At 46.5% G+C, this 26,177-nt stretch overlaps 1 protein-coding gene across 1 annotated transcript in view; it reads left to right on the forward strand.

Annotated features, from left to right (window-relative positions):
• LOC101351758 (myosin-13) overlaps window positions 1-26,177 on the forward strand; it is a 188,509-nt gene that overhangs the window by 62,353 nt on the left and 99,979 nt on the right. The window contains 13 exon segments of the mRNA XM_012555451.2: window positions 457-575; window positions 3,653-3,863; window positions 4,236-4,420; window positions 5,228-5,393; window positions 6,044-6,168; window positions 7,374-7,678; window positions 7,766-7,973; window positions 9,634-9,718; window positions 9,721-9,758; window positions 10,341-10,511; window positions 13,351-13,443; window positions 13,538-13,645; window positions 15,117-15,343. Of these exon segments, the coding sequence (XP_012410905.2) occupies window positions 457-575; window positions 3,653-3,863; window positions 4,236-4,420; window positions 5,228-5,393; window positions 6,044-6,168; window positions 7,374-7,678; window positions 7,766-7,973; window positions 9,634-9,718; window positions 9,721-9,758; window positions 10,341-10,511; window positions 13,351-13,443; window positions 13,538-13,645; window positions 15,117-15,343 (2,041 nt within the window).

The following is a 26,177-nucleotide window of genomic DNA, read 5'->3' on the forward strand; positions in this document are numbered from 1 at the left end:
GGGGGTGGGGCTCTGTGGTGGGGCAGGGCTCTGTGGTCGGGGTGGGGCTCTGTGGTCGGGCTGGGGCTCTGTGGTCGGGCTGGGGCTCTGTAGTCGGGGTGGGGTTCTGTGGTGGGGCAGGGATCTGTGGTCAGGCTGGGGTTCTGTGGTCGGGCTGGGCTCTGTGGTCGGGCTGGGGCTCTGTGGTCGGGCTGGGGCTCTGTGGTCGGGGTGGGGTTCTGTGGTCGGGCTGGGCTCTGTGGTCGGGCTGGGGCTCTGTGGTCGGGATGGGGCTCTGTGGTGGGGCAGGGATCTGTGGTCGGGCTGGGGCTCTGTGGTCGGGCCGGGGTTCTGTGGTCGGGCTGGGCTCTGTGGTGGGGCAGGGATCTGTGGTCGGGCTGGGGCTCTGTGGTCCAGTGGGTGTCCAGGGACAGGGGAGCCCAGTGGCGCTGATGCCGGGGCACATCTTCTTGTTAGGGGAGCTGAGCCACCAAGTGGAAGAGAAGGAGTCTCCGATTTCACAGCTAACCAAAGGCAAGCAGGTCCTTGCCCAGCAGCTGGAGGAGCTTAAGAGGCAACTGGAAGAAGAAACCAAGGTAAGGATGCCTCTCCTGTGGAATGGCAGCATCAGATGTTGTTACTGTTAGTTGCCGTCGAGTCATCTCCGACTCATGACAACCCCATGCACAACAGAACGCGGTCCAGTCCTGCACCATCTTTGCAATCGTTGGTATACTCGCACCCGTGGTTGCGGACACTGTGTATTTCGAGTACCTTCCAACCTAGGGGGCTCATCTTCCAGCACTATATCAGAAAATATTCTGTTGTAATCCATAAGGTATTTATTGGCCAATTTTTTGGAAGTAGCTCACCAGCATTTCTCCCTAGTCTGTTTTAGTCTGGAAGCTCCACTGGAACCTCTTCACCATGGTGACCCTGCTGGTATTTAAAATGCCAGTGGCATAGCTTCCAGCATCATATCAACACGCAAGTCACCACAGTCTGACTAGCTGACAGACAGGAAGTGGAGTCAGATAGAACCTGAAAAAACAGGCAGTACGACCTCGTCCCTCACCAAGTTGACTGGATGCAGCGCTGCATCAGGAAGCCTGATGCTTCTCCTCTCTGCCCTATAGTGTGGTAGGAGCCTATTGTCTGAGGCTAGAGGACCTTGGTATTGGATCTCTTTTGTCAGAGCTGGAAAACTCTACCAGGGTCTCTATCCTCTGGGTATTTCTGTCCCCCACAGGGTAGTCTGATAAACTCTCCTCTCCAGCTAAGGCCTCCACTCCCCCATCACGGCACTATCTAGACCATCCCTGCCTCCACGTATTCTTTTACTCTGTCCAGCAATTCCTCCTAGCCACCTGAAATGGCCTGTTTCTCCTTCATCACTCTTCATGTATCACCTGTTTAAAAAAAAAAAAAAAAATTGCCGTCGAGTTGATTCCGACTCATAGTGACCCTATAGGACAGAGTAGAACTGCCCCATAGGGTTTCCAAGGGGCGACTGGTGGATTTGAACTGCTGACCTTTTGGTTAGCAGCCAAGCTCTTAACCACTATGCCACTAGGTCTAAACACCCAATTTTAATCTCCCCTTCTCCAAAACATCTACATGATTTTCAGGGGCATTCTTAGGACATTTACATAAACATGAACATCATTATCATGCTCTTGACTTCAATATGCCGATAATTACGTTTATAATACATGTCTCCCCAGTGATCTGTAAACTCCTAGAGGGCAAAATAATTTTTCCCCACCGTAATAGCTAGAAAGGAGTCCTGGTGGCATAATGGTTAAAGCGATCGACTGCTAACCGAAAGGTCAGTGGTTCAAAACCACCTTTGGCTCCGCAGGAGAAAGGTGTGGCAGTCTGCTTCCATAGAGATTTACAGCCTTGGAAACCCAGTGGGGTCACTATGAGTTGGAATTGACTTGACAGCAGTGGATTTGGTTTTGGTGGATAGTAGCTAGAACAGTGCACACAGCAAGTGCTCAGTTAATGCTGCTAATGTGTGTCCAAGCATTCAGATAGGCATCCAGGAGTCTACAAGACGGCATAAATGTGATTCTGAGATTGCCATGCACTGGCCAAGACGTATAAGGCAACCTTTTGGAATTCCCCAAGCTCCATCTGCCTCTTGTAGAAAGGAACAAAGGCTATATTTGTCCCTCATCCATCTTTCAATTATATGGTATGGTCTTTGGCAGGCTTCGTAGGGTGGGTGTGGTGAGAACTAGAACCTGATCAAGTTATGAGAAGATCACTACAGCAGAGAAATTGTTCCCTAGTGGGGGCAGAGTAACAGCTAAATTTTCCTTCAGATAGGTTTGCTGTTTATTTGTGTTTTTACTAGGATGAAAATGTACTAATTACTGTACTGGGTCGACAGGACTCTTTCTTTGATGGTGGCACCAGAGGGTGTTTTGTGACTGTTAGTTTGGACCTAAACTGTCCTTCTGTCCAGGTAGGGGTGAGGAAGCAAACCTCTGGGCATGTCCTTTCCTGCTTGGGAAGAGCAGATGGTGCCCGGTGGGAGGACACAGCCCACTGATGGCACCAAAGATGCTCTTAGGTTTTTCACAGTCATAGCATTCCATAATGTTTCATCAAATAACTTGAAAAAACCCATTGCTGTCGAGTCGATTCCAATTCCTATAGGACAGAGTAGAACTGCCCCATAGGGTTTCTAAGGAGTGCCTGGTGGATTCGAACCGCCAACCTTTTGGTTAGCAGCCAAGCTCTTAACCACTACACCACCAGGATTTCTTTTCATCAGATAGTGAGATTTACTTCTGTTCTATCCTTCTGATCACACCGAGGTAAAGGTCTCCATATAGATAACACCTCCTTAACATTCGCTTACTTACCTTTTTAAGAAATAGAAAAAATAAAAATAATAACCAAAAAAACATTTAAAAAAAAGAAAGAAAAGAAATACTGCAGAGAGTAGGCCTCAGGCACAGAGCCCCAGCAAGCAACAGTACTGAGCTAGAAGTTGATTTGTTGTTGTTGTTAGTTGCTGTCAAGTTGGCTCTGACTCACGGCAACCTTACGTACGACAGAACAAAACATTGTCCAGTCCTGCATCATCTTCACGATCATTGGTATGTTTGAGTCCTTCCAACCTAGGGGCTCATTTCCAGCTTTATATTAGCCAATACTCTGTGACTCATAGGCTTTCATTGGCTGATTTTCAAAGTAGATTGCTAGGCTTTTCTTCCTAGTATATCTTAGTTTGGAAGCTCTCTTGAAACCTGTCCATCAAGGTTGACCCTGCTGGTGTTTGAAACACCAGTGGCATAGCTTCCAGCATCATAGCAACTTGCAAGCCACCACAGTACAGCAAACTGACAGATAGGTGGTGGAGAAGTTGGTAACATTTCTTTATTTCCATTGAATTTATCCTCACGGTTGCCTCCTCTTTTTGGCAAATGATAATGTAATGTAATAGTTTATTTTTTCAATAAATATATTTAAATATAACGAAGGAGTCACCCTAAAGAAAATATTGAGTAAATAAACAGGCGAGACACCGATTCAGCGGCATCTGTGAAGGCAACGTGTGAATGATTTCGAGCTGGGGAAAAGCCAGTTTAAATGAAAATACTTTAACTTGAAAAATGGTCACATGTTTCTGCCACTTTGTCACCACCATGATTTCCAGGCCAAGAGCGCCCTGGCCCACGCCCTGCAGTCCACACGCCATGACTGTGACCTGCTCCGGGAACAGTACGAGGAGGACCAGGAATCCAAGGCTGAGATGCAGACGGCGCTGTCCAAGGCCAACTCTCAGGTTGCCCAGTGGAGGACCAAATACGAGACAGACGCTATCCAGCATGCAGAGGAGCTGGAGGAGGCCAAGTATGGGCTCCGAGGTTACAGTAGGGAAGGTGACCCCAGGACACAAGCAAAGGGACAGGAATTGTTCCCACCTTAGAGAAACTCTCTTTCTCTCCAGGTCTTAGTGTTTTCTTAAATATTGAGACAGTGCCTCAGCCTTCCAGGGTCTCCCTGTCCTTGCCCTGGGGAACTATTCATTCCCTTGGTGGCTCCTTGATGACCTGCTTTGACACCAAACCTTCCTTTTGGGATTCTTCAGATGATACTTAGGTCCTCTTCATTCATCACATTCTAGATCTTATCAAATGACAATTCCTTATAGCTGTTCGTTTACATTCTATGTGACAGTTTCCTTAGACCCTCTGAAATAATTTCCCTTTGGGGGAAAAAAAAATTTGGTTCTTTAGGAAAAAAACTGGCACAGAGGCTCCAGGAGGCGGAGGAGAACATGGAGGCGGTGAACTCCAAGTGTGCTTCCTTGGAGAAAACATAGCAGAGGCTCCAGGGAGAAGTGGATGACCTGATGCTTGACTCGGAGCAGGCCCACACAACCTGTACCACCCTGGACAAGAAGCAGAGGAACTTTGATAAGGCCCTTCCCCAGCCACCTAGTGGTAGATGTGATCAAAGTGACAGCTTTCACACTTGGATGTGTGCAATTCAAATATATTCTGGGAGCCTCTTACTGAGAGCATCAGTTCCCAGCTTTGGGGGTTTGGGATGCCTCGTAGGAGCTTCTGGTGTCCTTGGGGGGTTTTACAAACAGTTAACATGCTCAGTTGTTAACCAAAAGGTTATTGGTTCCAGTCCACCCAGAGATGCCTTGGAAGAAAGGCCTGGCAATCTACTTCAGAAAGATCACAACCATTGAAAACCCTATAGAGCACAGTTCTACTCTGACGCACATGGGGTCACCATGAGTTGGAGTTGACTTGAAGGCAACTGGTTTACTAGTGGATGATTCCATACCCATTGCCTAGAGTCGATTGTGACTCACAGCAAGGTTATATGACAGAGTAGAACTGCCCCATAGGGTTTCCAAGCTGTAATCTTTACGGAAGCAGACTGCCATATCTTTCTCCTGTGAAGTGACTAGTGGGTTCAAACCACCAACCTTTCGGTTAACGGCTGAGTGCTTAACCACTGCACCACCAGGGCTCCTTGATGATTCTATACTTCTGTAACATTCCCTCCAAATGGAATCTTATTTTTAGTTAAAATGAATTCAAATTCCTTTGAGATAGAAATATCTCTAAGAATACAACAGGTCACCCGTACAGATAGCAGAGTTTGGAGCCACTGATGCGAAACAAGGGCCACCCTCTTTCTATGGTCCCCAGGGTGGTAGAGTGAAACCTTGGTCTTTCTGCTTCCCACATGTCCCTTGATCGACTCCTAGGTCCTTGCAGAGTGGAAGCAAAAGCTGGACAAAAGTCAAGCTGAGTTGGAAGGTGCTCAGAAACAGTCCAGGTCCCTCAGTACTGAAATTTTCCAGCTGAGGAATCCCTACGAGGAGGTGGTAGATAGGTTAGAGACCCTGAGGCAGGAGAACAAAAATCTGCAAGGTGAGCTCTCTCCCAACCAGCCGCCTGTGAGATTTCCCTCCTCCTCCTGGCCCTGTCCCCGTTTGTCCACGGTCACCTCCAAACGCCTCCTGCATCCCACTGCCCCACAAAATCCTCACCCACCCAGCCTTGTGTTTTCTCAGGTTACCCCACAGCCTCTCAGTGGAAAACATTGATGCAGAGCGGCCAGGTTTCCTTTTGGAAAACCGAGGGTGCAATTGTTGCTAAGCACACTGCTACATTACAGAACAAGGCCTTTCGGGGATTCTGGCTCTAAGTGGCTTTGTGTCCTTGGGCATGTCACTCAACATTTTAGGACCTCAGTCTTGCCCTACAAAATTAGACTATCAGACGCGATGCCCTCCAAAGTCCCTTCTGGTTCTAGAAGACTATGATTCTATGCATTTTCTCTAGTTTTCTTCTGTGGTTCTTACCGTGACTGTTTTGAATACTTGTGGGGTTTTAAGGTCACAAAGTATCCTTCTTGTCGCTCCTTTCTCTGCATAGTTCAGGTGAGGCAGCATAGCTGTGTCTTGCCAACACCTCATCTCTCTCCTATGTAAATATCCTGAGTGAGTCACCTGTCCCCAGATTGCCTGGCAAATGCCTATGCTGTAAACTGCAGCCTAGATCGAGCCTGTCCTTTACAGAAGAGATTTGTGACTTAACTAAGCAGATTGCAGAAACTAGCAAGAATCTTCAGGAAGTGGAAAAGACCAAGAAGCAAGTGGAGCAAGAAAAGTCAGCTCTCCAGGTTGCCTCGGAGGAGGTGGAGGCAGGTGTCTGGGACGGGACATTTTAAAGGCCAGGAGAACAGGAACGGATGGAGGCTGAACTGGGCCATCCCCTTGGGGTCCTTCCAGCCAGCAGGCCCTGGGGCTCCATTGGGAAGAATTATCTACCGTCCCTGGTGCTGAAACAGCTGTGCTCTGCAGCTGTGTCTCCTGCATTTCCTCTAGTCCATCATATTTTCTCTTTTGAAAATGAAAAGAGCGTTTCATTATGACCTCAGGAAGCAAATCAATCTCCAAGCATCCTATCAGCCTTGCTCTGGGTCCCTCAGCTTTAACGTACAGTTACATTCAGTGATCATGCTTGGCTGTTAGGAATTTTCTATAGTCAAAATGGACCCCAAGAGTCTCTGGGTGGTCCATGGTTAAGCACTCAGCTACTAACCGAAGGTTGGTAGTTCAAAACCATCCCTAAGCACCTTGGAAGAAAGTCCTGGCGATCTACTTCTGAAAGATCATAGCCATTGAAAACCCGTGAAGCTCAGTTCTCCTCTGACACACATGGGGTTGCCATGGGTCAGAATTGACTCGACAGTAACTGGAGAAAAAAAGTAGACCCCAGACTCTCCTATTCTAATCAGTTGTGGCCAGTGCAGGGCAGATGGTTGAGATGTTTCTAGGGAAATTTAAAAGATGGCAAGATAGCAGTGAGCAATTGCTAGATCCATACAGCGAGTCCTGTCATTTTTAAAGAATAGGCTGCCTCCTGATTTATGGTCATGATTAAAATACCAGTTACCTACCAGGTACCAGATTCTAACTCATGGTGATCCCATGTGTGTCAGAGTAGACCTGTGCTCCGTAGAGTTTTCAATGGCTGATTTTTCAGAAGATCGCCAGGCCTTTCTTTGGAGTTGCCTCTGGGTGGACTCAGACCTCCAATCATTCAGCTAGCAGCTGAGCACATTACTGAGTGTACCACCCAGGGATACCATTATAAAAATAGACAACCTCAATAAAATTTTCACTGATTTAAACAGGATTATTTGTTAATAACAGATAGAAAGTTTCACTCTAAGCTTCATTACTCTTAGGGACATTGGGAGCAAGACATCTGACCTCTCTGAGCATTGTTCTCGTCTGTAAAATTGGTAAAGGAATTCCCTTTGTATCATAATGGGGATAAGAATACCTATTGGAGGAGGTCGGCTACCTATGGCACTCCCAATTGCTCCATTGCTCTCCTCAGGGTTCCTTGGAGCATGAAGAGAGCAAGATCTTGCGTGTCCAGCTAGAGATGAGTCAGGTAAAGTCCAAGCTTGAACGGAAGGTCACTGAGAAGGATGAAGAAATTGAGCAGCTGAAACGAAACAGCCAGCAAGCAGCTAAGGCCAGGCAGAGCCTGCTGGAGGCCGAAATCCGGAGCTGGAACGATGCCCTGAGGCGGAAGAACAAGATGGAGGGGGACCTCAATGAAATGGAGATGCAGCTGGGCCATGCCAACCGCCAGGTGGCGGAGACCCAGAAACACCTGTGCACAGTCCAGGGCCAGCTCAAGGTGAGCGCTGCCTCTGAACGCTGCCCTCTGGACCAGCTGGCCCCCAGCTGCCCTGTGCCTCTGGCCTCACTCCTGGTTTCCCCTAAAGATTCCCAGCTGCACCTGGATGATGCCCTGAGGAGCAATGAGGACCTCAAGGAACAGCTGGCCATTGTGGATCGCAGGAACGGCCTCTTGGTGCAGGAGCTAGAGGAGACAAAGGTGACCCTGGAGTAGACGGAGCGGACCCGCCGGCTGTCAGAGCAGGAGCTGCTGGACGCCAGCAACCAGGTGCAGCTCCTGCACTCCCAGGTGTGTCCAGCCTCCCTCCAACCAGGGGCCCCCTGGGGGCAGCTAGGACCCCAGGCATGCTGTGGAAAGGAGCGCCGCCCTTCCTCCCAGACCAGCCATCCAGACAAAATCTCATTAAGTCTCACTGTGACATTGACTCGCACCAGTTACCATGGAGTTGACGCCGACTCATGGCAGCCCTGTGTGTGTCAGAGTACAACTACATTCCCTAGGGTTTCCAGTGGCTGCTTTTTCAGATTTAGATCACCAGGCCTTTCTTCCAAGGCACTTCTGAGTGGACTGGAAGCTCCAACCTTTCGATTAGCAGCCAAGCATGGTAACCATTTGCACTCCGACTTTGACTCTAGATGGACAGATTTCTGAAGTTTCTTTTATCAGATGATAAAACATGCATGTTGTGGGAAAATGAGTGAAAGGAAAGATGAATTATTGCATAAAGGGTTGGGGAAGGCTCCACAGAGGAGGTGCTCTCTTAGAAAATTAGATTTTCTTTGGAAAAAATTGTTTTTATCACCTTTATGAAAGTTTAAAGAGAGTTCATTGTTTTAAAAAAAATGAAATATACAAACAAACAAATAGAAAAAAAATCAACCATATTGTTGACATCTTGGGATCTCGTTTCGATTTCTTGCATATTATGTGTATGAATATATTTTTTTGTAAAATATGATCTATCTTTTTGCAACCTATTATTTTCATTTAATAATGAACATATTTCTACATCTTTAAATAGTCTCTTATGATACAGTTTTTAATGGCAGAAAAGTAGTCCATTCCAGCTGGGTACCATGGGAATTTGATTTTATCAGTTCTCTATGGTTGATTATTATAGGTTGTTCCCAATAAAAATTCTTACCAGAAAAAATATTAGAAAGAATGCTTTGATGAACTTACTTTTAACTAAATTTTCACATACACCCATGATTATGATTTCCTTAATATTCCTAGAAGTAAATGAATTCCTAGAAGTAAAATTTCAGGATCAAAAGAGTGAAGACATTTGTAATATATTGCAAATTGCTCTTTAACGAAGTTGTCCTAGCTTTTGTTCCCATTGGGAAAATACATGAGAATGTTTTCTATAAATTTTCAAAGACCCAGACTATTATTTTTTAAATTTTTACCAATTTAGTTGTTAAAAAAAACTCATTGGTTTATTCTTATTTCTTCAATTACTAATGAGGTGGGACATTTTGTCATATTTGTTGGTCATTTGTATTTCTTCGAGTGTGTTTTACCTGTTCGTATTTTTTGCCCTTTTTTCTTATTGATTTGTCTTAATTATTATATATTAAGGAAGATAACATCTTTTCAGTAATACACACTGCAAATGTTTTCCCATTTGTTATCCCCTTACAATTTCATTTATAGTATTTTTGATAATTAGAATTATTTTTCATTTTTATATAGTCATGTCTATTAATCTTTTCCTTTTCCCAATAATCTGTCCTTCTTCAAATATTTGAAATTCTACCTCTATTATTATTTAGGTACAGTTCTTGGGTCTGTTGAAGGACTTCCCATTATGTCAAGAATGAGACAGTATCTAGCAGGCCACCCATGTCAAAACCGAGAAATGGGACGAGATCATGATTGACTTCCTTCCCCACCCACTGCCTAAATATAACCTACAACCCTGAGACCTAATTTTCCTTGCTAGAACACAAGTCTGATAAATATCAAGAAAAAACTGGAAGCTGACATAGCTCAATGCCAGGCAGAAGTGGAAAACTCTATCCAGGAGTCCAGAATGCGGAGGAGAAGGCCAAGAAGGCTATCACGGATGTAAGCACTAGTCTTTCTTTTCAGAGACAGTGTGTGGCAATATGCAAAGGGCTTCTAAGCTAGGGCAAGGAAAGTGGTTATCACTTCCTTATGACCCACAGTCAGTCAATGGTGGCTTCCTGGAGAGATATAATGAATGGGTTCTCAGTGAAGCTGAAAGAAAAAAGAAAATCAAACCAGTTGCTGTCAAGTCGATTCTAATATGTGTAGAGCAGAACTGTGTTCCACAGGGTGTTCAAAGTTGGGGCCTTTCAGAACAGATTGCCAGGACTTTCTTCTAAGGCACCTCAGGGTGGATTCGAACCACCAACCTTTCAGTTAATAGTCAAGTGCTTAACTGCTTGAGCCACCCAGGAAGTCCTAGTGGAAATGAAGTGAGAAGAAATGCTGAAAGTGATGAATGATGAATGGTGGGTTGGTGACTTGAGTCAGGCACACACAATACCAATAATTGCCACCCTATGAATCGACTTGATAGCATACGACAACACAACAACATTCTAGACCTTAACAGCAGCTTCTGTGTCCTTGGGGTAAGGATGGGCTGGATGGCCCCATGATGTTTCCTGTGACCTTAACCAGGCAGCCATGATGGCAGAGGAGCTGAAGAAGGAGCAGGACACCAGCGCCCACCTGGAGACGATGAAGAAGAACCTGGAGCAGACGGTGAAGGACCTGCAGCACCGTCTGGATGAGGCTGAGCAGCTGGCCCTGAAGGGGGGCAAGAAGCAGATGCAGAAACTGGGGAACCGGGTAGGGTGGTTTGTGAGGACTCTCTAGAAGGGACGTCTGATTCGACCTCCTCAGCAGAACCATAATCCAGAAATTTAGGTTGTAGGAATGTGGCCTTTGATTGAGTAGATTGCAAAGTTAGTTTCAGGACTACTTGCAAAACACCCTGTGAACCAAATCTCCCACCTGTTTCTCCTTCACTGACCTCTAGCCCCCAACCAAAGAAAACAGTTGCCATCAAATCAATTCCAACTCATAGTGACTCCATGTGTGTCAGGGAAGAACTATGCTCCAGAAGGTTTTCAACAGCTGATTTTTTGGAAGTAGATCACTAGGCTTTTCTTCTGCGGTATCTCTGGGTGGACTTGAACTGCCAGCCTTTAGGAGCCAAGCTTGTTATCACCCAGAGAGAACCCCCAACACACACAAATCCATTTTGGGATGCTTATGCCTAAAACAGCATTATAGTTACTTTTTTTTAACGTTCAAATACGGTTTTTATATAGATTCATATCTACACAAATGCAAAAATGTACTTTACAGTAGTGCACTTCACAATGCACACTTTGGTGTAATTTACATTTTGAACCAACCTTCACTTTGATAAACAATGGCCCAGCCGACATCAAATCTGTAGATTCCATTTATCTCCCACTCTTGGGTCTCATTTCCTTCCCAGCTTTTCTAATGTCTAAACGCATCCGACGATTTCTCATTCCTTCCTGAATGGAGAGTGATTGGTGCTTCTTCCTCTAAGTTAAAAAAACCCGTTGCCATGGAGTCAGTTCCAACTCATGGCAACCCATGAGCATCAGAGAAGAACAGTGCTTCATAGGGTTTTTGATGACTGATTTTTAGAAGTAGATTTCCAGGCCTTTCTTCCAAAGTGCCTCTGGGTGGAGTCAAACCTCCAACCTTTCAGTTAGCTGCTGAGCGCATTAACCGTTTGCAACACCCAGGGACTCCTCCTCCAAGTCAGTGCCCCCAAAAATTTCAATCCGCATGTGCTGGACAGCCCTGCTTTTTCTTCCCCTGGAGCCTAAGTATTTCGTTGCTGTTGTTCTGTGTCTTTGCTGATTGTTCCCTTCGTTTCTTGTACCCTTTGCTTTTCCCTTTAGACCTATGGTGGTTTATTTCATTTGTTTGTAAAACAGCCTTCCGCTCGCAGTTGACGTTTTTGAGAAGGACCATGTGGAGGAAGTTGTTAGAATGCCTCTGTTGTCCCAGGAGAAAGGAAGTGAAAGAGTGGGAGGTGGGGAGGGCAAGGAGGAGGTGAAGAGAAGGAAGCAGTGTTTTCCAGCAGGCAAGCCCCAACATGCAGTTCTGATTTATACCAGCCTACCGAGAACATGGTGGCCAGGCACACAGAGCCTTTAAATGTCAAGGCCATAGACAAGTGGGGAGTAAAAGGAAGCACCAGGGAAGTCGAAGCTTCCCAAAAAATTATTTAAGTGATTATTTTTAATTATTCCCAGCCCTATTCCGTTAAAATGAGCTTAGGCCTCTCCTTCTCCCACTTTAGGTGTCTCTTGGTTTATGTCCCATGCCAGCCCTCCATGATTCTTTGATTCCTGGGTCAGCAGGGAGCCCTCAGCCAACCTCCCTCTCTCACCCTGAGGAAGCTTGGCTGTCCATCCATCCCCAGCGGCTCAGTTGGAGAAGTTCCCTAAGTCCTACAGAGGCCTGAAAAGCATTCCCAGGAAAATAATCTTTTGTAGAACCTGCTGGAAGACAGCGTCCCAGGACATGGGGGACCTGTTTTAGAACGATGGCCAGAGTAGTCTTCGTCCACTAGTAAATCGTAAAGTTGATCTAGCCCATCTCCAAGCCCAGAGCCTCTCCCTCTGTGTCAGCTGGAATTCCCAGTGGAGTGGGGACTGTTGCTGGTGGCCCCTGCTTTGTTCTGTCTAGATTGTGGAGTTGGGACCACAATCGGTGACCTCAGTGCCACCTCTCCCCTCGGATCCCTAAGGGGTGCAAATGGTTAGCACGTTCAGCTGCTAACCAAAAGGTTGGAGGTTCGAGTCCACCCAGAAGCACCTTGGAAGAAAGACCTGGCAATCTACTTCCAAAAAAATCAGCCACTGAGAACCCTATGGAGCAGAGTTTCACTGACACACATGGGGTTGCTATGAGTCAGAGTCAGCTTGACGGCAACTTGTATCTCTTCCTTCAAGACTCCAGGAAAGGCAGAAGGGCCTCTGAAGTTAACAGCCCCTATGCAGTGATTTATTGTTTTAAAATACTTCCACATACATTATCTACTTTGAGCTCCACATTAGAGTAGATTGGGCAGGAATTACAATCATTCCTCCATTATCAATAATAATCTCCATTCCAAACCCACAGATAGTCACGCTCAGTGGCAGCAGCTGACTTGCTTTGGCTCTGTTGGCCAATAAATGATGGAGCCTGGCTCCATCCCTCCTTTGCCTATTCCTGGCCCCGGGCTTTCTCCACAGTCCCTGCCACCTTGCTGTGCCGGAAATCAAGTCCACAACAAACCGTCCTGCAGGTTTTGCCTGCAGGGGCAAGTAGGGGCTGACATCCAGCCTGTACCCCCTCATCAAGCTGCATGACTCTGGAGGACGGGACGTGTTTTTCAAAGCTTGACCCGACAGCCAAGCGGCGTGCAGCTGGGGCTGCAGCTGCCCAGGAGGGCGTCTTGTTGTTGCACGGTCGCTCTGTAGGCTAATGGTGGCCGTGTGAACAACAGTTTGATTCCTGAGCCCTAGGAGGAGACACCTTTGCAGAATATCATTAGCGAATCTTGAGTTCACCCTGAAATGACCAGCACATAGGAACGTGAGAGACGCCTGGGAAACCTGACTTGAATCTGTGTCCTGATCACCATACCCAGGTGCGGGAGCTGGAAAGTGAGCAGAAGAGGGGGGCTGAAGCTCTCAAGGGGGCCCACAAATATGAAAGGAAGGTCAAGGAAATGACTTACCAGGTGGATAGCTCACAAACCTCGTGAATGCTATCGGTCAGACCCATCAGAAGGAGGAATGGGTCTGCAAGGTAGTGTTGGCATGCTCTGTTTGCAGGCCGAGGAAGACCGCAAGAACATCCTCAGGCTCCAGGACCTGGTGGACAAGCTGCAGGCCAAAGTGAAAGCTTACAAGAGGCAGGCGGAGGAGGCCGTGAGTACAGAGGTCCCAGGGATACCCCTCATGGGGCTGTGCCCTCACCAGCCTCATCCACTAGCCCTGATTGGGCGCACATTCCTGCTGAGTCAAGTCCACGGGGTCTCAGACCTGCACCTTCATTTGCAGGCTGTCAACACAGACAGACCTGCCTCTTCCCTCCCCTGGTCTGTGTTAGACCAACCTTCCCCAGCCCCTACCTCGGTGCCCTCTTGCCTCACCTCGCTTGGCATTGCCCCCTCAATCCCCTTTGCTTAATCTCAGCCTGCCTCACTTGATCCCACCCCACCCTGACTCATTCTACCCATCCAAGCCATCACAGCCCACCCTGCCAGCCCCACCTCCCATGACTCTGCCTAATCACCTCAGCCCACCTCACCAGCCCTCCCTGCCCACTTGGCCTAACGGTGGACACCTCGTCCTAATTCACGTCATCCCACTGCGCCCACTGTCCTAGTCTCTGCCCCTCTGTCCTCCCTCAGCCCTCCTAACTCCCACCACTGCATTCCCTCCTTTTCAGTCTGCCCCTTGGTCTATAATAGGCGAGATTGACACAGGAGAAACGCAAGGGGCTGAATCCTGTATCTTCTGGGAATACGGGGTCTGACAGACGGTAACAGGAGGAAGCTAGTGTTGGGAGACCTTTTTCTACAAAATAAAAAAAAAATTTAGTTTGGGAAACTCTGGGTTAAACAGAATTAAACTGGTTGCTTTACTTCCAAGATTTCTCAGATTTTGTAGCTCAGCTCTCCAAAGTGGCAGAGGCGTTGTAGAGTGTCTCATCTTCCACACTCAATCGACCCTAGAGCCTTTTCGTGTTCCACAGGGCACCCCACAGACTAGTGTTCCTCTGCCCTAGACAATGGCTGGGCACAGGGTGCCTCTCCCTGCCCTCTTTCCTCCCTACCCAGATGGCTGGTCAGTCCCGTCCTGACCTCAGGGTTAAATGGGGGAAGGATTGGTGCCCGTTGGATCAGTACAGTCCCAACAAGATTGGCCAGCCTGGGGGGCACCCAGGAGGCCGCGTTAATCGGGAACCCTTGGGTCACCCTCAGATAGACCTCTACAATGGTCTTGCCACAGACACGTGGCACTAGGAGGAGACACAAGACAAGGAGGACTTGGCTATTGAGGACGCACCTCCAGGTTCTTCGGGAGAAGTCTAAACCTGGATCTCCTCCAAAGGAGCTCTCTGGGGCACACAACCTAGAGGAGGGTTCACGGGAGCATCAGGTAGTCACAGGATGGGTGGCCACACCAGCGAGGTGAGCTTGGGGCAGTATCCATGGTGATAACCCAAGGGCGGTGTCTTTACACTCTGGAGAGCTTGGTCCTGCCTTCCCTCCTCTGCCATCAGGCCACCCAAGGCCTAGCTCTCCTGCTTCCCCTACTCCTCAGGGGGGCCCCAGGGACGGGGAGCCTTGAAATGAGAGTGAGACATTTCATCAGCCTCATACCCCTCCACCTTCCATTCCGGGAGGAGCAGGCCAACACGCAGCTGTCCATGTGCCGCAGAGTCCAGCACAAGCTGGAGGAGGCAGAGGAGAGGGCCGACATTGCCGAGTCCCAGGTCAACAAGCTGAGGGCCAAGAGCCGGGATGTGGGAGGCCAGGTAAGAGCAGACACCTGGGCGTGGCTTCTTCCCAAGGAGTCCCAAGACCCAGGGGCCCAGAGACCACCCAGGGAGAGTTTGGAGGCCGCCCATTGGTCCCCTCTTCCCTGCTGCTGTCATCGTAGCAAAGGCTCCCGTGAGCTCAGGCTGAAAAGAGAAAGAGCAGTGAGGTGTGCAAGAGGATGGACACCTCGTCTTCCTGTCTCCCCTGTTGCTAGAGGAGCTGCCCAGAAGCTCTGCTTTTCAGGGGTTTCATTGTTTCCCAGAAGCGTGATTGGCTTGTCTTTACAACGAGCAAAGGGAAGTAAGGCCATTCTTCAGTGTTTCTCTGAAGCGCCAACCGTTTTACCTGCTCCATTGGAAGACGATGCTCAGACTCCACCTGGTTTGACTCATTTCCTGCGTACAAATTGTTCTTCTTACACCGAAGACAGAAGAATGAGGCCCTCCTGATGCACATTGCCATGGGACACCCCCCTGAGAATGGTGGGAAATGTTGTGAGAAATAAATTCTCCCAAGCACTTGAGTTTCGGCTCTGCCGTGTTTATTATAGTGGCCCGTTTCCTTTGCAAAGGAAAAAAACCAAACCACTTGCTGTTTAGGCGATTCTGACTCATGGCGACCCCACGCCTGTCAGAGGAGAACCGTGCTGCATAGAGTTTCAGTGGCTGATTTTTTGGAAGTAGATCACCAGGCTTTTCTTCCGAGGCATCTCTGGGTGAACTCAAACATCCAACCTTTCGGTTAGCAGCTGAGCATTTGCAGAGGGTGGTTTTAGATTCTTGCCTGCACTATTTTACATATAAAGAAAGTAAAGAATGGACTGCAACTACCACAATCTCTGCTAGACTGAGCCCAGAACAACTAATTAGTCCCGGGCTACCACCACCAACTACTCTGACAAGGATCACAATAGAGAGTCCCAGACAGAGCAGGAGAAAAATGTAGAACAAGATTCAAAATCACACACACAAAAAAAGACCAGATTTGCTGGTCTTGTAGAGACTGGAGAAACCCCAAGAGTATGGCCCTTGGACACCCTTTTAACTCAGTACTGAAGTAACTCCCAAGGTTCACCTTTAAGCCAAAGATTAGACAGGTCTATAGGACAAACAATAATGCATGTGAGGTGCTTCGTAGTTCAGTCATGTATAGGAGACCAAATGGGCACACCAGCCCAAAAGCATGGACGAGAAGGCGGGAAGGGACAGGAAAACTAGACAAATGGAAGTGGGGAACCTGGGGTGGAGAAGGGGAGAGTGTTGACACATCACAGGGCTGGCAACCAATGTCACAAAAAAAAGTGTGTATTAACTGTTTAATGAGAAACTAATTTGCTCTGTAACTTTTCACCTAAAGCACAATAAAGTAAATACATTTTTTTAAAAGGCAAGTAAAGAATGTAAAAGTGTAGCCTCCTTGCCCCAAATAGAAAAGGTGAAAATCCAGCTTAATTTCCCGGTAAATGATCAGCTTCCATAAGCATTTAAAAATAAAGATCCAGTTGATAACTATAGCACATTTTCTGACTAGGAACTCATAATTCTGTGAAATTCGGTTCCTATTTTGTCCCTAAAGTGACAGGCGGGGAAACTGGGGTGCAGATAGACCAAGCGCTCTGACTGTGGTTGTCCAGGGCAGAGTGGAGGCTGGATCCCTGAGACCCCAGACGCCCCGGCCAGTCTACTGAGCAGCCCTGGTCTTTGATGCCACTCCTTTTATGGGCTGTGTCCTAGGCTATCAGAACGTAATACCACACACTGGAGCCCTGGCGGCACAGTGGTTAAGAGTTTGGCCGCTAACCAAAAGGTCAGCAGTTCAGATCCACCAGCTGCTCCTTGGAAGCCCTCATGGGGTGGTTCTACTCTGTCCTATAGGGTCACTATAAGTCAGGATCAACTCGACGGCAACAAGTTTGTTTCTTGTTTTATTTTGTTTATGGTTTGGGTGGCTTATACAAGCAACAGTGTATTGTTGCACAGTTCTGGGGTCTGCGAGACTGAGACCAGAGTGTTGGCTGTGGTGAGTCCTTCTGAGGCTTGTGGGAGAATCTTCTCCAGGCCTCTCTCCCAGCTTCTGGTAGCTCCAGGTGTCCCTCAGCTTGTGCTGCTGTGCCTTCCTCCGTCTGTGTCTCTTCTCTCTTCTAAGGACACCAGGCTTATAGGATTAAGACCTACCCTCCGCGGTATGACCTCATGTTAACCCAGCTGATAGCATCCTCAGAGATCCTGTTTACAAACAGGGTCACATTCTCAAATACAGGGATTAGAACTTCAACATATCCTTCTGAGGGGACACAATCCAACCCATAACAGCCACCCGCAGCTTCCTATAGCAGCTGAGCATGTAGTCGGTGCCTTATTCACTCCCAGGAAGATGGATGCTTTGGAAAAGACAAGATGGGGTCCCAGGTACCCCTTACTCTCCTTCTGGCTGAGATAACTCCCCTCTGCCTGCACGGATCCTCTTCGCTATGCCCTGGGTCAAAAGGTGAAGGGAGCATCTGGATACAGAGTTGCTGAGCCTCAAAGTTCAGCCTGAGGCTGGGCCCAGGCACCATTCCCCTGAGCCCACTGATTCTGATTATATTGATTTGTTTAGCCTGAACGGGCACAGTAGGATGGGATAAGGACATAATTAATAGCCAAGATTAATTTGAGCCTCAGCCCAACCACTTAACAGCTATAACTGCAGTCTTGCGTTTGTCACCCATAGTTCTCTGAACCTGAGTTTTCTCATTGACCAAACTGACCTGTGCAGTCAGCAGCATGGGCTTTGGAGTCCAGCAAACCTGGATGGAATCCTGATGCTGTCATATACCAGCCATATTACCTTGAGCAAGTTATTCTCTTCTCTGAGCCTCAACTTCTTACTCTGTAAGTTGGAGATAACCGTAAAAATCAAACCCATTAAACCCCTTGCCGTCGAGTTGATTCCAACCCATAGTGACCCTATAGGGCACAGTAGAACTGCCCTGTGGGTTTCCAAGGAGCAGCTGGTGGGTTCAAACTGCTGACCTTTTGGTTAGCAGCCATAGCTCTTAACCACTGGACCACAGCAACTATTAACTGGTATTAAGTACTAGCTTACTATGTACCAGGCACTGAGATAAGTGTGCTATCCTCCAACATCTTGAAACCAAATTCTCCTTTCTGTCTCATTACCAGCCCACCCCAGAGGCCTTTAACACAGTGGGGAGGTGAGGAGGATCGGCAGTGGTGGTGATGACAGGGAATGATTCTGAGGTCACCTTCCTCTACTGCCACTAGCATCATCATCACCATCATCATCATCATCCATCATCATTGCTGTCATCATCATCATTATCATTGTTAAACTTTAGGCTTGAAAGAGTCTATTAGACATTATCTAGTCCAATATCTTCATTCTACAGACAAGGAAGCCGAGGCCAGGAAGGGCAAGTGACCTTCTCAACATCCCCCAGATAACAGTCCCTACTCCAGCATTCCTGCCGCTCCACCCCGTTGCCCTCCCAGTAAGAACAATAATACTGTTTTAAATACACAGAACACTTGTGTTCCCAGGCCTATTTTTCCCTTTTCCATCCCAGCCTCCCAACAAGCCTGTCAGGAGATAAGGCAAGTATTCATGTTGTCATTCTCTAGAGGCGTTTCAGACAAGTGATGACTCGCCCAGTGTTCTGAGAAGGGAGATGGAATTGCAGCTTTCATACTCCCAGGGCATCTCGTGGAGTCTCACAACGGTGGGGCCGTGTGCCTGGGCGTGGGCTGCAAAGGTGGGAGCCCTGAGTTCCAGCCTGCTGCATGGCGATCCTGCACTGCTAGGCACTAGCTTTGTGCCCTTGAGCAAGTTACTTCATGATACTAAGCCTCAGTTTCCTCATGTGCAAAACGGAGTGTAACAACCACTTATAGGATCATTTTGAAGAGTAAATAAGAATACACAAGAAGTGCACTTGATCTAGAGCCTGACACTCAGGAAGCACTCTGGTAACCTGTGATGGGAATGGAGGCAGGTGGAGTTCAGGACAGGGGCTTTGGCTGTGTCTCAAAGGGGCTTCCTCTGATGTGAGAAGCTAACACATCATACAGTCAAGGGTTACCAAAAAAAAAAAAAAACTATGTCTATGGAATCACTCCTCTCCTACAACTTGGCATAATTATCTAGTGCTGCTATAACAGAAATGCCACAAGTGGGTGGGTTTAACAAACAGAAATTTATTTTCTCCCAGTTTCAGACACTAGAAGTCTGAATTCAAGGTTCCAGCTCTAGTGGAAGGCTTTCTGTCTCTGTCGGCTATGGAGGAAGGTCCTTGTCTCTTTGAGCTTCTGCTCCTGGAAGATCTTCATGTGGCTTGGCATCTCTCTTCTCCCATCTCTGCTTCTCTTGCTTGCTTGTTGAAACTCTTTTATATCACAAAAGAGATTGACTCAAGATGCACCCTAAACTAATCCTGCCTTATTAGCATAGTATATATAACCTAATTCTGACTCATTAGCATAACAAATACAACACATTCACAAATGGGATTATAACCACAGGGTTTACAACGCATATTTGGGGGGGACACAATTCAATCCATAACACACCCTGACAAAGCCAGATCTGAATTCTACCTGCTCAAACACTCCTCAGTTCACTTGGGGATACAAGTATCGTGTTTATCTGGCTGCCCATATCCCAGCTCTTGGCTCCCAGATGCTTAAATTAGAAGAGAAAAAACATTCCCATATCCTTCACAGTGCATGGAGCCCTGGTGGCGCCGTGGCGTTGGGCTGCTAACCAAAAGGTCAGCAGTTTGAATCCACCAGCCACTCCTTGGAAACCCTATGGGGCAATTCTACTCTGTCCTATAGGGTGGCTATGAGTCAGAATCAACTCAATGGCAATGGGTTTGATTTGATTCACAGTGCATAACAGTATCTTATACATCATCAAAATCCTGATTGTGGAATAAATGAGAATCTTTTATGCCTAGACACCAGACACACACTCAAGAGAATTAAATAAATAAAGGTAAGTATATTTTTATTTTGTTTTACTTTCTGAGGATGGGAAGAAAGAGAAGGGAGTGAAGATGAGGTTCATGTACTGAGTTTTCTTCTCCTGCATCCACATGTCAAATTCCAGCTGGAAGCTGGCAGTGAGTCTTAAGCCCTCTGGCATTTGGTTTGGGTCCCTCTGGTCCCTCTGACTCTGCTGCAAAAGGAAGAGGGAGGCAGGGAGGCCTTGCTTCAGGTCTTCCACACGGTGAGACTGGAAGCACACACAGGACTGAATAAGGAAACTTGGGTTCCAGTCTTGGCACATCCACACTTTCCACAGGGCCTTGGGCAAGTCAGGAAGTACCTCTGAGTCTCAACGTGGGGATGAAAGTCCTGTCCCTCCTTACCTACACAACGGGGTTGTTGAGATGTTACCATGTGACACTCAGCAAAATGTTTTCTCAACTACACAGTACTGTCCACATTGAAAGTGGCATTGTTGCTGCTGTTTTAATAGAAATAGTAATAATGATGATAATAATGCTATTATAATTATTATTCAGCAGTAAAACCTGGCCACCAAAACAACTTAGAGCTCTGGGACCCTGGAGAGCAGAGCCTACCTTGACCTACAAGCCTCTTCACAACAGAACTTTGCTGCCACCTCCTGGCTGTCTAAAGACATGCTTTTGCATAATGCAGATGCCTAGAGACTACAAAGTCGTGAATCAGATATTCAGAGTCAAGGATGTCTTTGGGAATCATGATCATCTGCCCAGGCTCCTGGTTTTTCAGATGAGAAGATTCAGATTCATGATAAAAGCTGGTTGCCCATCAGTGATACTGCCGGAGCCAGACACCCCGTGTCTCCTTGCTCCCAGACTAGGGCTCCCTCAGCCATATTTTGAGTGTCCATAGCAGACAACCCTGTGGAATCTCGAGCTAGAGGACTAGGGACAGCCAGGTCCAAAGACAGTGGCCCCCAGCCATTTCCCTGGCAGCAGAGGGTGGGACCATGGCCAAGGGGCTGCTCCACAGACCTCATTCTCTTTACTCCAGGTCGCTCTGCCAGGGAGAAGGGTTGGTCCTAGAATGGAGAGCGGTGCACCTACATAAACAGCTGCCCCTTGGAGGGGCAAGTGACCAGACTCTGAATGCCTCTGGGATGAAGGTGGCCTATAGCAATTCCAAACCGACATTCCCTGGCCATGTTCCAGGCCCAAGACAAAAGATCAGGATGTCCACTCTACAACAAGATGCCCAAACTCAGGACCTGTGCCAAATACTACTTCCCATTCCATCCTTCATACCCCTTCCACCTTTCTCCACCCTGCCTGGTGCCCCAGGAGGTTGAAATCAATGGGCTCCCTTAACCTCTGGCTGTTGGCCGGACACAGCTGATGGGGAGCACCACAGGAGAGAAGAAAGAAGGAGGAGGTGTTTATTCCCTGTGTCCTGCCCTGCAGGCAAATGTCTCCTTTCCTGGCAGGCTTCCCACTCCCCCAACCCTGTCTGTACCCAGGCTCTGGTACCATTCACCCTCAACCCCCTGCTTGCTCGTTCCATCCTAGGGATGGTAATGGAGCTCTGCTGATACTTGATTTGGAGTTCTGCTTTGTCCCTTATGATTTCCCTACACTTGCCCACACCTTTGTAAAGAGTCTCGTTCTTCTATTCCTCACATTGTATTAATTTGGGTGTGCCATCTATTCCCTGCTGGCACCCTGACTGATACAGGACTCCTGCTCTGCACATCTACTTTACTGCTCCATGGGCCCTCCTAAGGACAGGGACCAGCTCACATGCAAAGTCTACCTTGTATACCTTGAGTGCTACCTTGCTGCTGTGTGTGGGCATCTCTGGTCAGAAATCCTAATCAGATAGGTAATCACACATTCTGTTTCATTGCACACATCAACCTGGCTCAGGCCTCCAGCAGAATCAAGCTTTTCAGGCTGTTTCCAGGTCCCCTTTTCAGTTCAAGCCAGAGCTTATTCTCATATTTCTTGAACCCCTGAAGAAGACTGCTTGTATTTCCATCTGGGAACTAAGTGGGACCAATGGTGTACTGGAACCAGCTCATACCAGCTCACTACAGCGAATTATTAAATTTTCAGTAACCTTGTGAGCTATTTGTTAAACCCCTCATTTGTCTGTCAGTGTGTCATACCGTGGGGGCTTGCGTGTTGCTGTGATGCTAGGAGATATGCCACTGGTATTTAAATACCAGCAGGGACACCCATGGTGGACAGGTTTCAACTGAGCTTCCAGACTAAGACAAACTAGGAAGAAGGATCTGGCTGTCTACTTCCGAAAAAAGTTAGCCAGTGAAACACTTATGAATATCAGTGGAACATAGTCTGATACAGTGCCGGAAGATGAGCCCCTCAGGTTGGAAGGCACTCAATATACGACTAAGAAAGAGCTGCCTCCTCAAAGTAGAGTCAACCTTAATGATGTGGATGGAGTCAAGCTTTAAAGACCTTCACTTGCTGATGTGGCAAGACTCAAAATGGGGAGAAACAGATGCAAACATCCATTAATAACTGGAACATGGAATGTATGAAGTATGAATCTAGAAAAACTGGAAATCATCAAAAATGAAATGGAACACATAAACATGGATATTCTAGGCATTAGTGAGCTGAAATGAACTGGTATTGGCCATTTTGAATTAGACAGTCACATGGTCTACTATGCTGGAACTGACAAATTGAAGAGGAATGGCGTTGCATTCATCGTCAAAAAGAACATTTCAAGATCTATCCCGAAGTACAGCGCTGTCCGTGACAGGATAATATCCATACACCTACAAGGAAGACCAGTTAATACAACTACTATTCAAATTTATACACCAACTACTAAGGCCAAAGATGAAGAAATTAAAGATTTTTACCAGCTTCTGCAGTCTGAAATGGATCAAACGTGCAATCAGGATACATTGATCATTACTGGTGATGGGAATTGGAAAGTTGGAAACAAAGAAGAAGGATCAGCAGTTGGAAAATATGGCCTTGGTGATAGAAACAATGCCAGAGAGTATGTGACAGAATTTTGCAAGACCAACAACTTTTTCATTGCAAATACCTTTTTTCAACAACATAAATAGCGACAATGCACAGGGACCTCACTGGATGGAATAAACAGGAATCAAATCAACTACATCTGTGGAAAGAGTTGATGGAAAAACTCAATATCATCAGTCAGAACAAGGTCGGGGCTGACGGTGGAACAGACCATCAGTTGCTCGTATGCAAGTTCAAGTTGAAGCTGAAGAAAATTAGAACAAGTCCACAAGAGCCAAAGTACAACCTTGAGTATATCCCACCTGAATTTAGAGACCATCTCAAGAATCTATTTGACACATTGAACACTATTGACTGAAGAACAGAAGAGCTGTGGAATGACATCAAGGACGTCATATATGAAGCAAGCAAGAGGTCATTAAAAAGATAAGAAAGAAAGAAAAGACCACAAAGGATGTCAGAACAAACTCTGAAACTTGCTCTTGAACGTCGAGTAGCTGAAGCAAAAGGAAAAAATGATAAAGTAAAAGAGCTGAACAGAAGATTTCAAAGGGTGGCTCGGAAGACAAAATAAAGGGTTATAATGACATGTGCAAAGACCTGGAGATAGAAAACCAAAAGGGAAGAACACACTCGGCATTTCTCAAGCTGAAAAAACTGAAGAAAAAATTCAAGCCTCGTGTTGCAATTTGAAGGATTCTATGGGGAAAATACTGAACAACACAGGAAGCATCAGAAGATGGAAGGAATACACAGAGTCACTGTACCAAAAAGAATTGGTTGATGTTCCATCGTCTCAGAAGGTAGAATATGATCAAGAACCAATGGTACTGAAGGAAGAAGTCCAAGCTGCACTGAAGGCATTGGTGAAAAACAAGGCTGCAGGCATTAACAGAATACCAATTAAGATGTTTTAACAAATGGATGCAGCTCTGAAAGTGCTCACTTGTCTATAGAAGAAATTTAGAGACAGCTACGTGGCCAACCGACTGGGAGAGATCCATATTTATGCCTATTCCAAAGAAAAGTGATCCAACTGAATGCGGAAATTATCGAACAATATCATTAATATCACACGCAAATAAAATTTTGCTGAAGATCACTCAAAAGCGGTTGCAACAGTACATCAACAGGGAACTGCTAGAAATTCAAGCCGGATTCAGAAGAGGATGTGGAAGAAGGGATATCATTGCTGATGTCAGACGGATCCTGGCTGAAAGCAGAGAATACCAAAAAGATGTTTACCTTTGTTTTATTGACTATGCAAAGGCATTCAACTGCATGGATCATAACAAATTATGGATAACATTGTGAAGAATGGGAATTCCAGAACACTTAATTGTGCTCATGTGGAACCTGTACATAGATCAAGAGGCAGTTTCTCTAACAGAACAAGGGGATACTGAGTGGTTTATAGTCAGGAAAAGTGTGCATCAGGGTTGAATCCTTTCACCATACTTATTCAATCTGTATGCTGAGCAAATAATCCAAGAAGCTGGACTATATGTAGAAGAATGGGGCATCAGGATTGCAGGAAGACTCATTAACAACCTGTGATATGCAGATGACTCAACCTTGCTTGCTGAATGTGAAGAGGACCTGAAACACTTACTGATGAAGATCAGAGACCACAACCTTCAATATGAATTGCACCTCAACATAAAGAACACAAAAATTGTCACAACTGAGTCAATAAGCAACATCATGATAAACGGAGAAAAAGCTGAAGTTATCAAGGATTTCATTTTACTTGGATACAGTCAACACTCATTCAAGCAGCAGTCAAGAAATCAAACGACGCGTTGCATTGGGCAAATCTGCTGCAAGAGACCTCTTTAAAGTGTTAAAAAGGGAAGATGTCACTTTGAGGACTAAGGTGTGCCTGACCCAAGCCATGGTGTTTTCAATCGCCTCTGTCATGGATTGAATTGTGTCGCCAAAAATATCTGCCAACTTGCCTGGCTCATGAGTCCCAGTATTGTATAATTGTGTACCATTTTGTAAACTGATGTGATTTCTTTAGGTGTTGTAAATTCAATCACTATGATCATAAAATGGATTAGCGGCAGTTATACTGATGAGGTATACAAGATTGGATAGTGTCTTAAGCCAACCTCTTTTGAGATATAAAAAAGAGAAGCAAGCAGAGACACATGGGAACCTCACACCACCAAGAAAGTGGTGCCAGGAACAGAGCATGTCCTTTGGACCTGGGGTTCCTGTGCTGAGATGATCCCAGACCAAAGGAAGACTGATGCATCACAAGGACCTTCCTCAAGAGCCGACAGAGAGAGAAAGCCTTCTCCTGGAGCTGATGCCCTGAATTTGGACTTGTAGCCTACTTGACTATGAGAGAATAAACTTCTCTTTGTTAAAGCCATCCACTTGTGGTATTTCTGTTATAGCAGCACTAGATGACTAAGACAGCCTCACATGCAAGCGAAAGCAGAACAATGAATAAGGAAGACCAAAGAATTGATGCCTTTGAGTTATGGTATTGGTGAAGAATGTTGAATATGCCATGGCCTGCCAAAAGAATGAACAAATCTATCTTGGAAGAAGTACAGCGAGAATGCTCCTTAGAAGTGAGGATGGCGAGACTTTGTCTCACATACTTTGGACATGTTATCAGGAGGGACCAGTCCCTAGAGAAGGACATCATACTTGGTAAAGTAGAGGGTCAGTGAAAAAAAGGAAGACCCTCAACAGGATGGAATGACACAGTGGCTGCAAAAATGGGCTCAAGCATAACAAGGATTGTGAGGATGGCGCAGGACCAGGCAGTGTACGTGGGAATGCTATGACTTGGGGCCAACTCCACAGCATGTAACAGCAACAAATTTGTAAACACAGACATTATTAAAAATAAAATTATATAAACTTACAATTTAAAAAGTTACATTAAAAACAAAGGGAATAACACAAAGTCTCTCTC

The sequence above is a fragment of the Trichechus manatus genome, unplaced genomic scaffold (genome assembly GCF_000243295.1).
Source record: "Trichechus manatus latirostris isolate Lorelei unplaced genomic scaffold, TriManLat1.0 scaffold00040, whole genome shotgun sequence".
Lineage (NCBI taxonomy): Eukaryota > Metazoa > Chordata > Mammalia > Sirenia > Trichechidae > Trichechus > Trichechus manatus.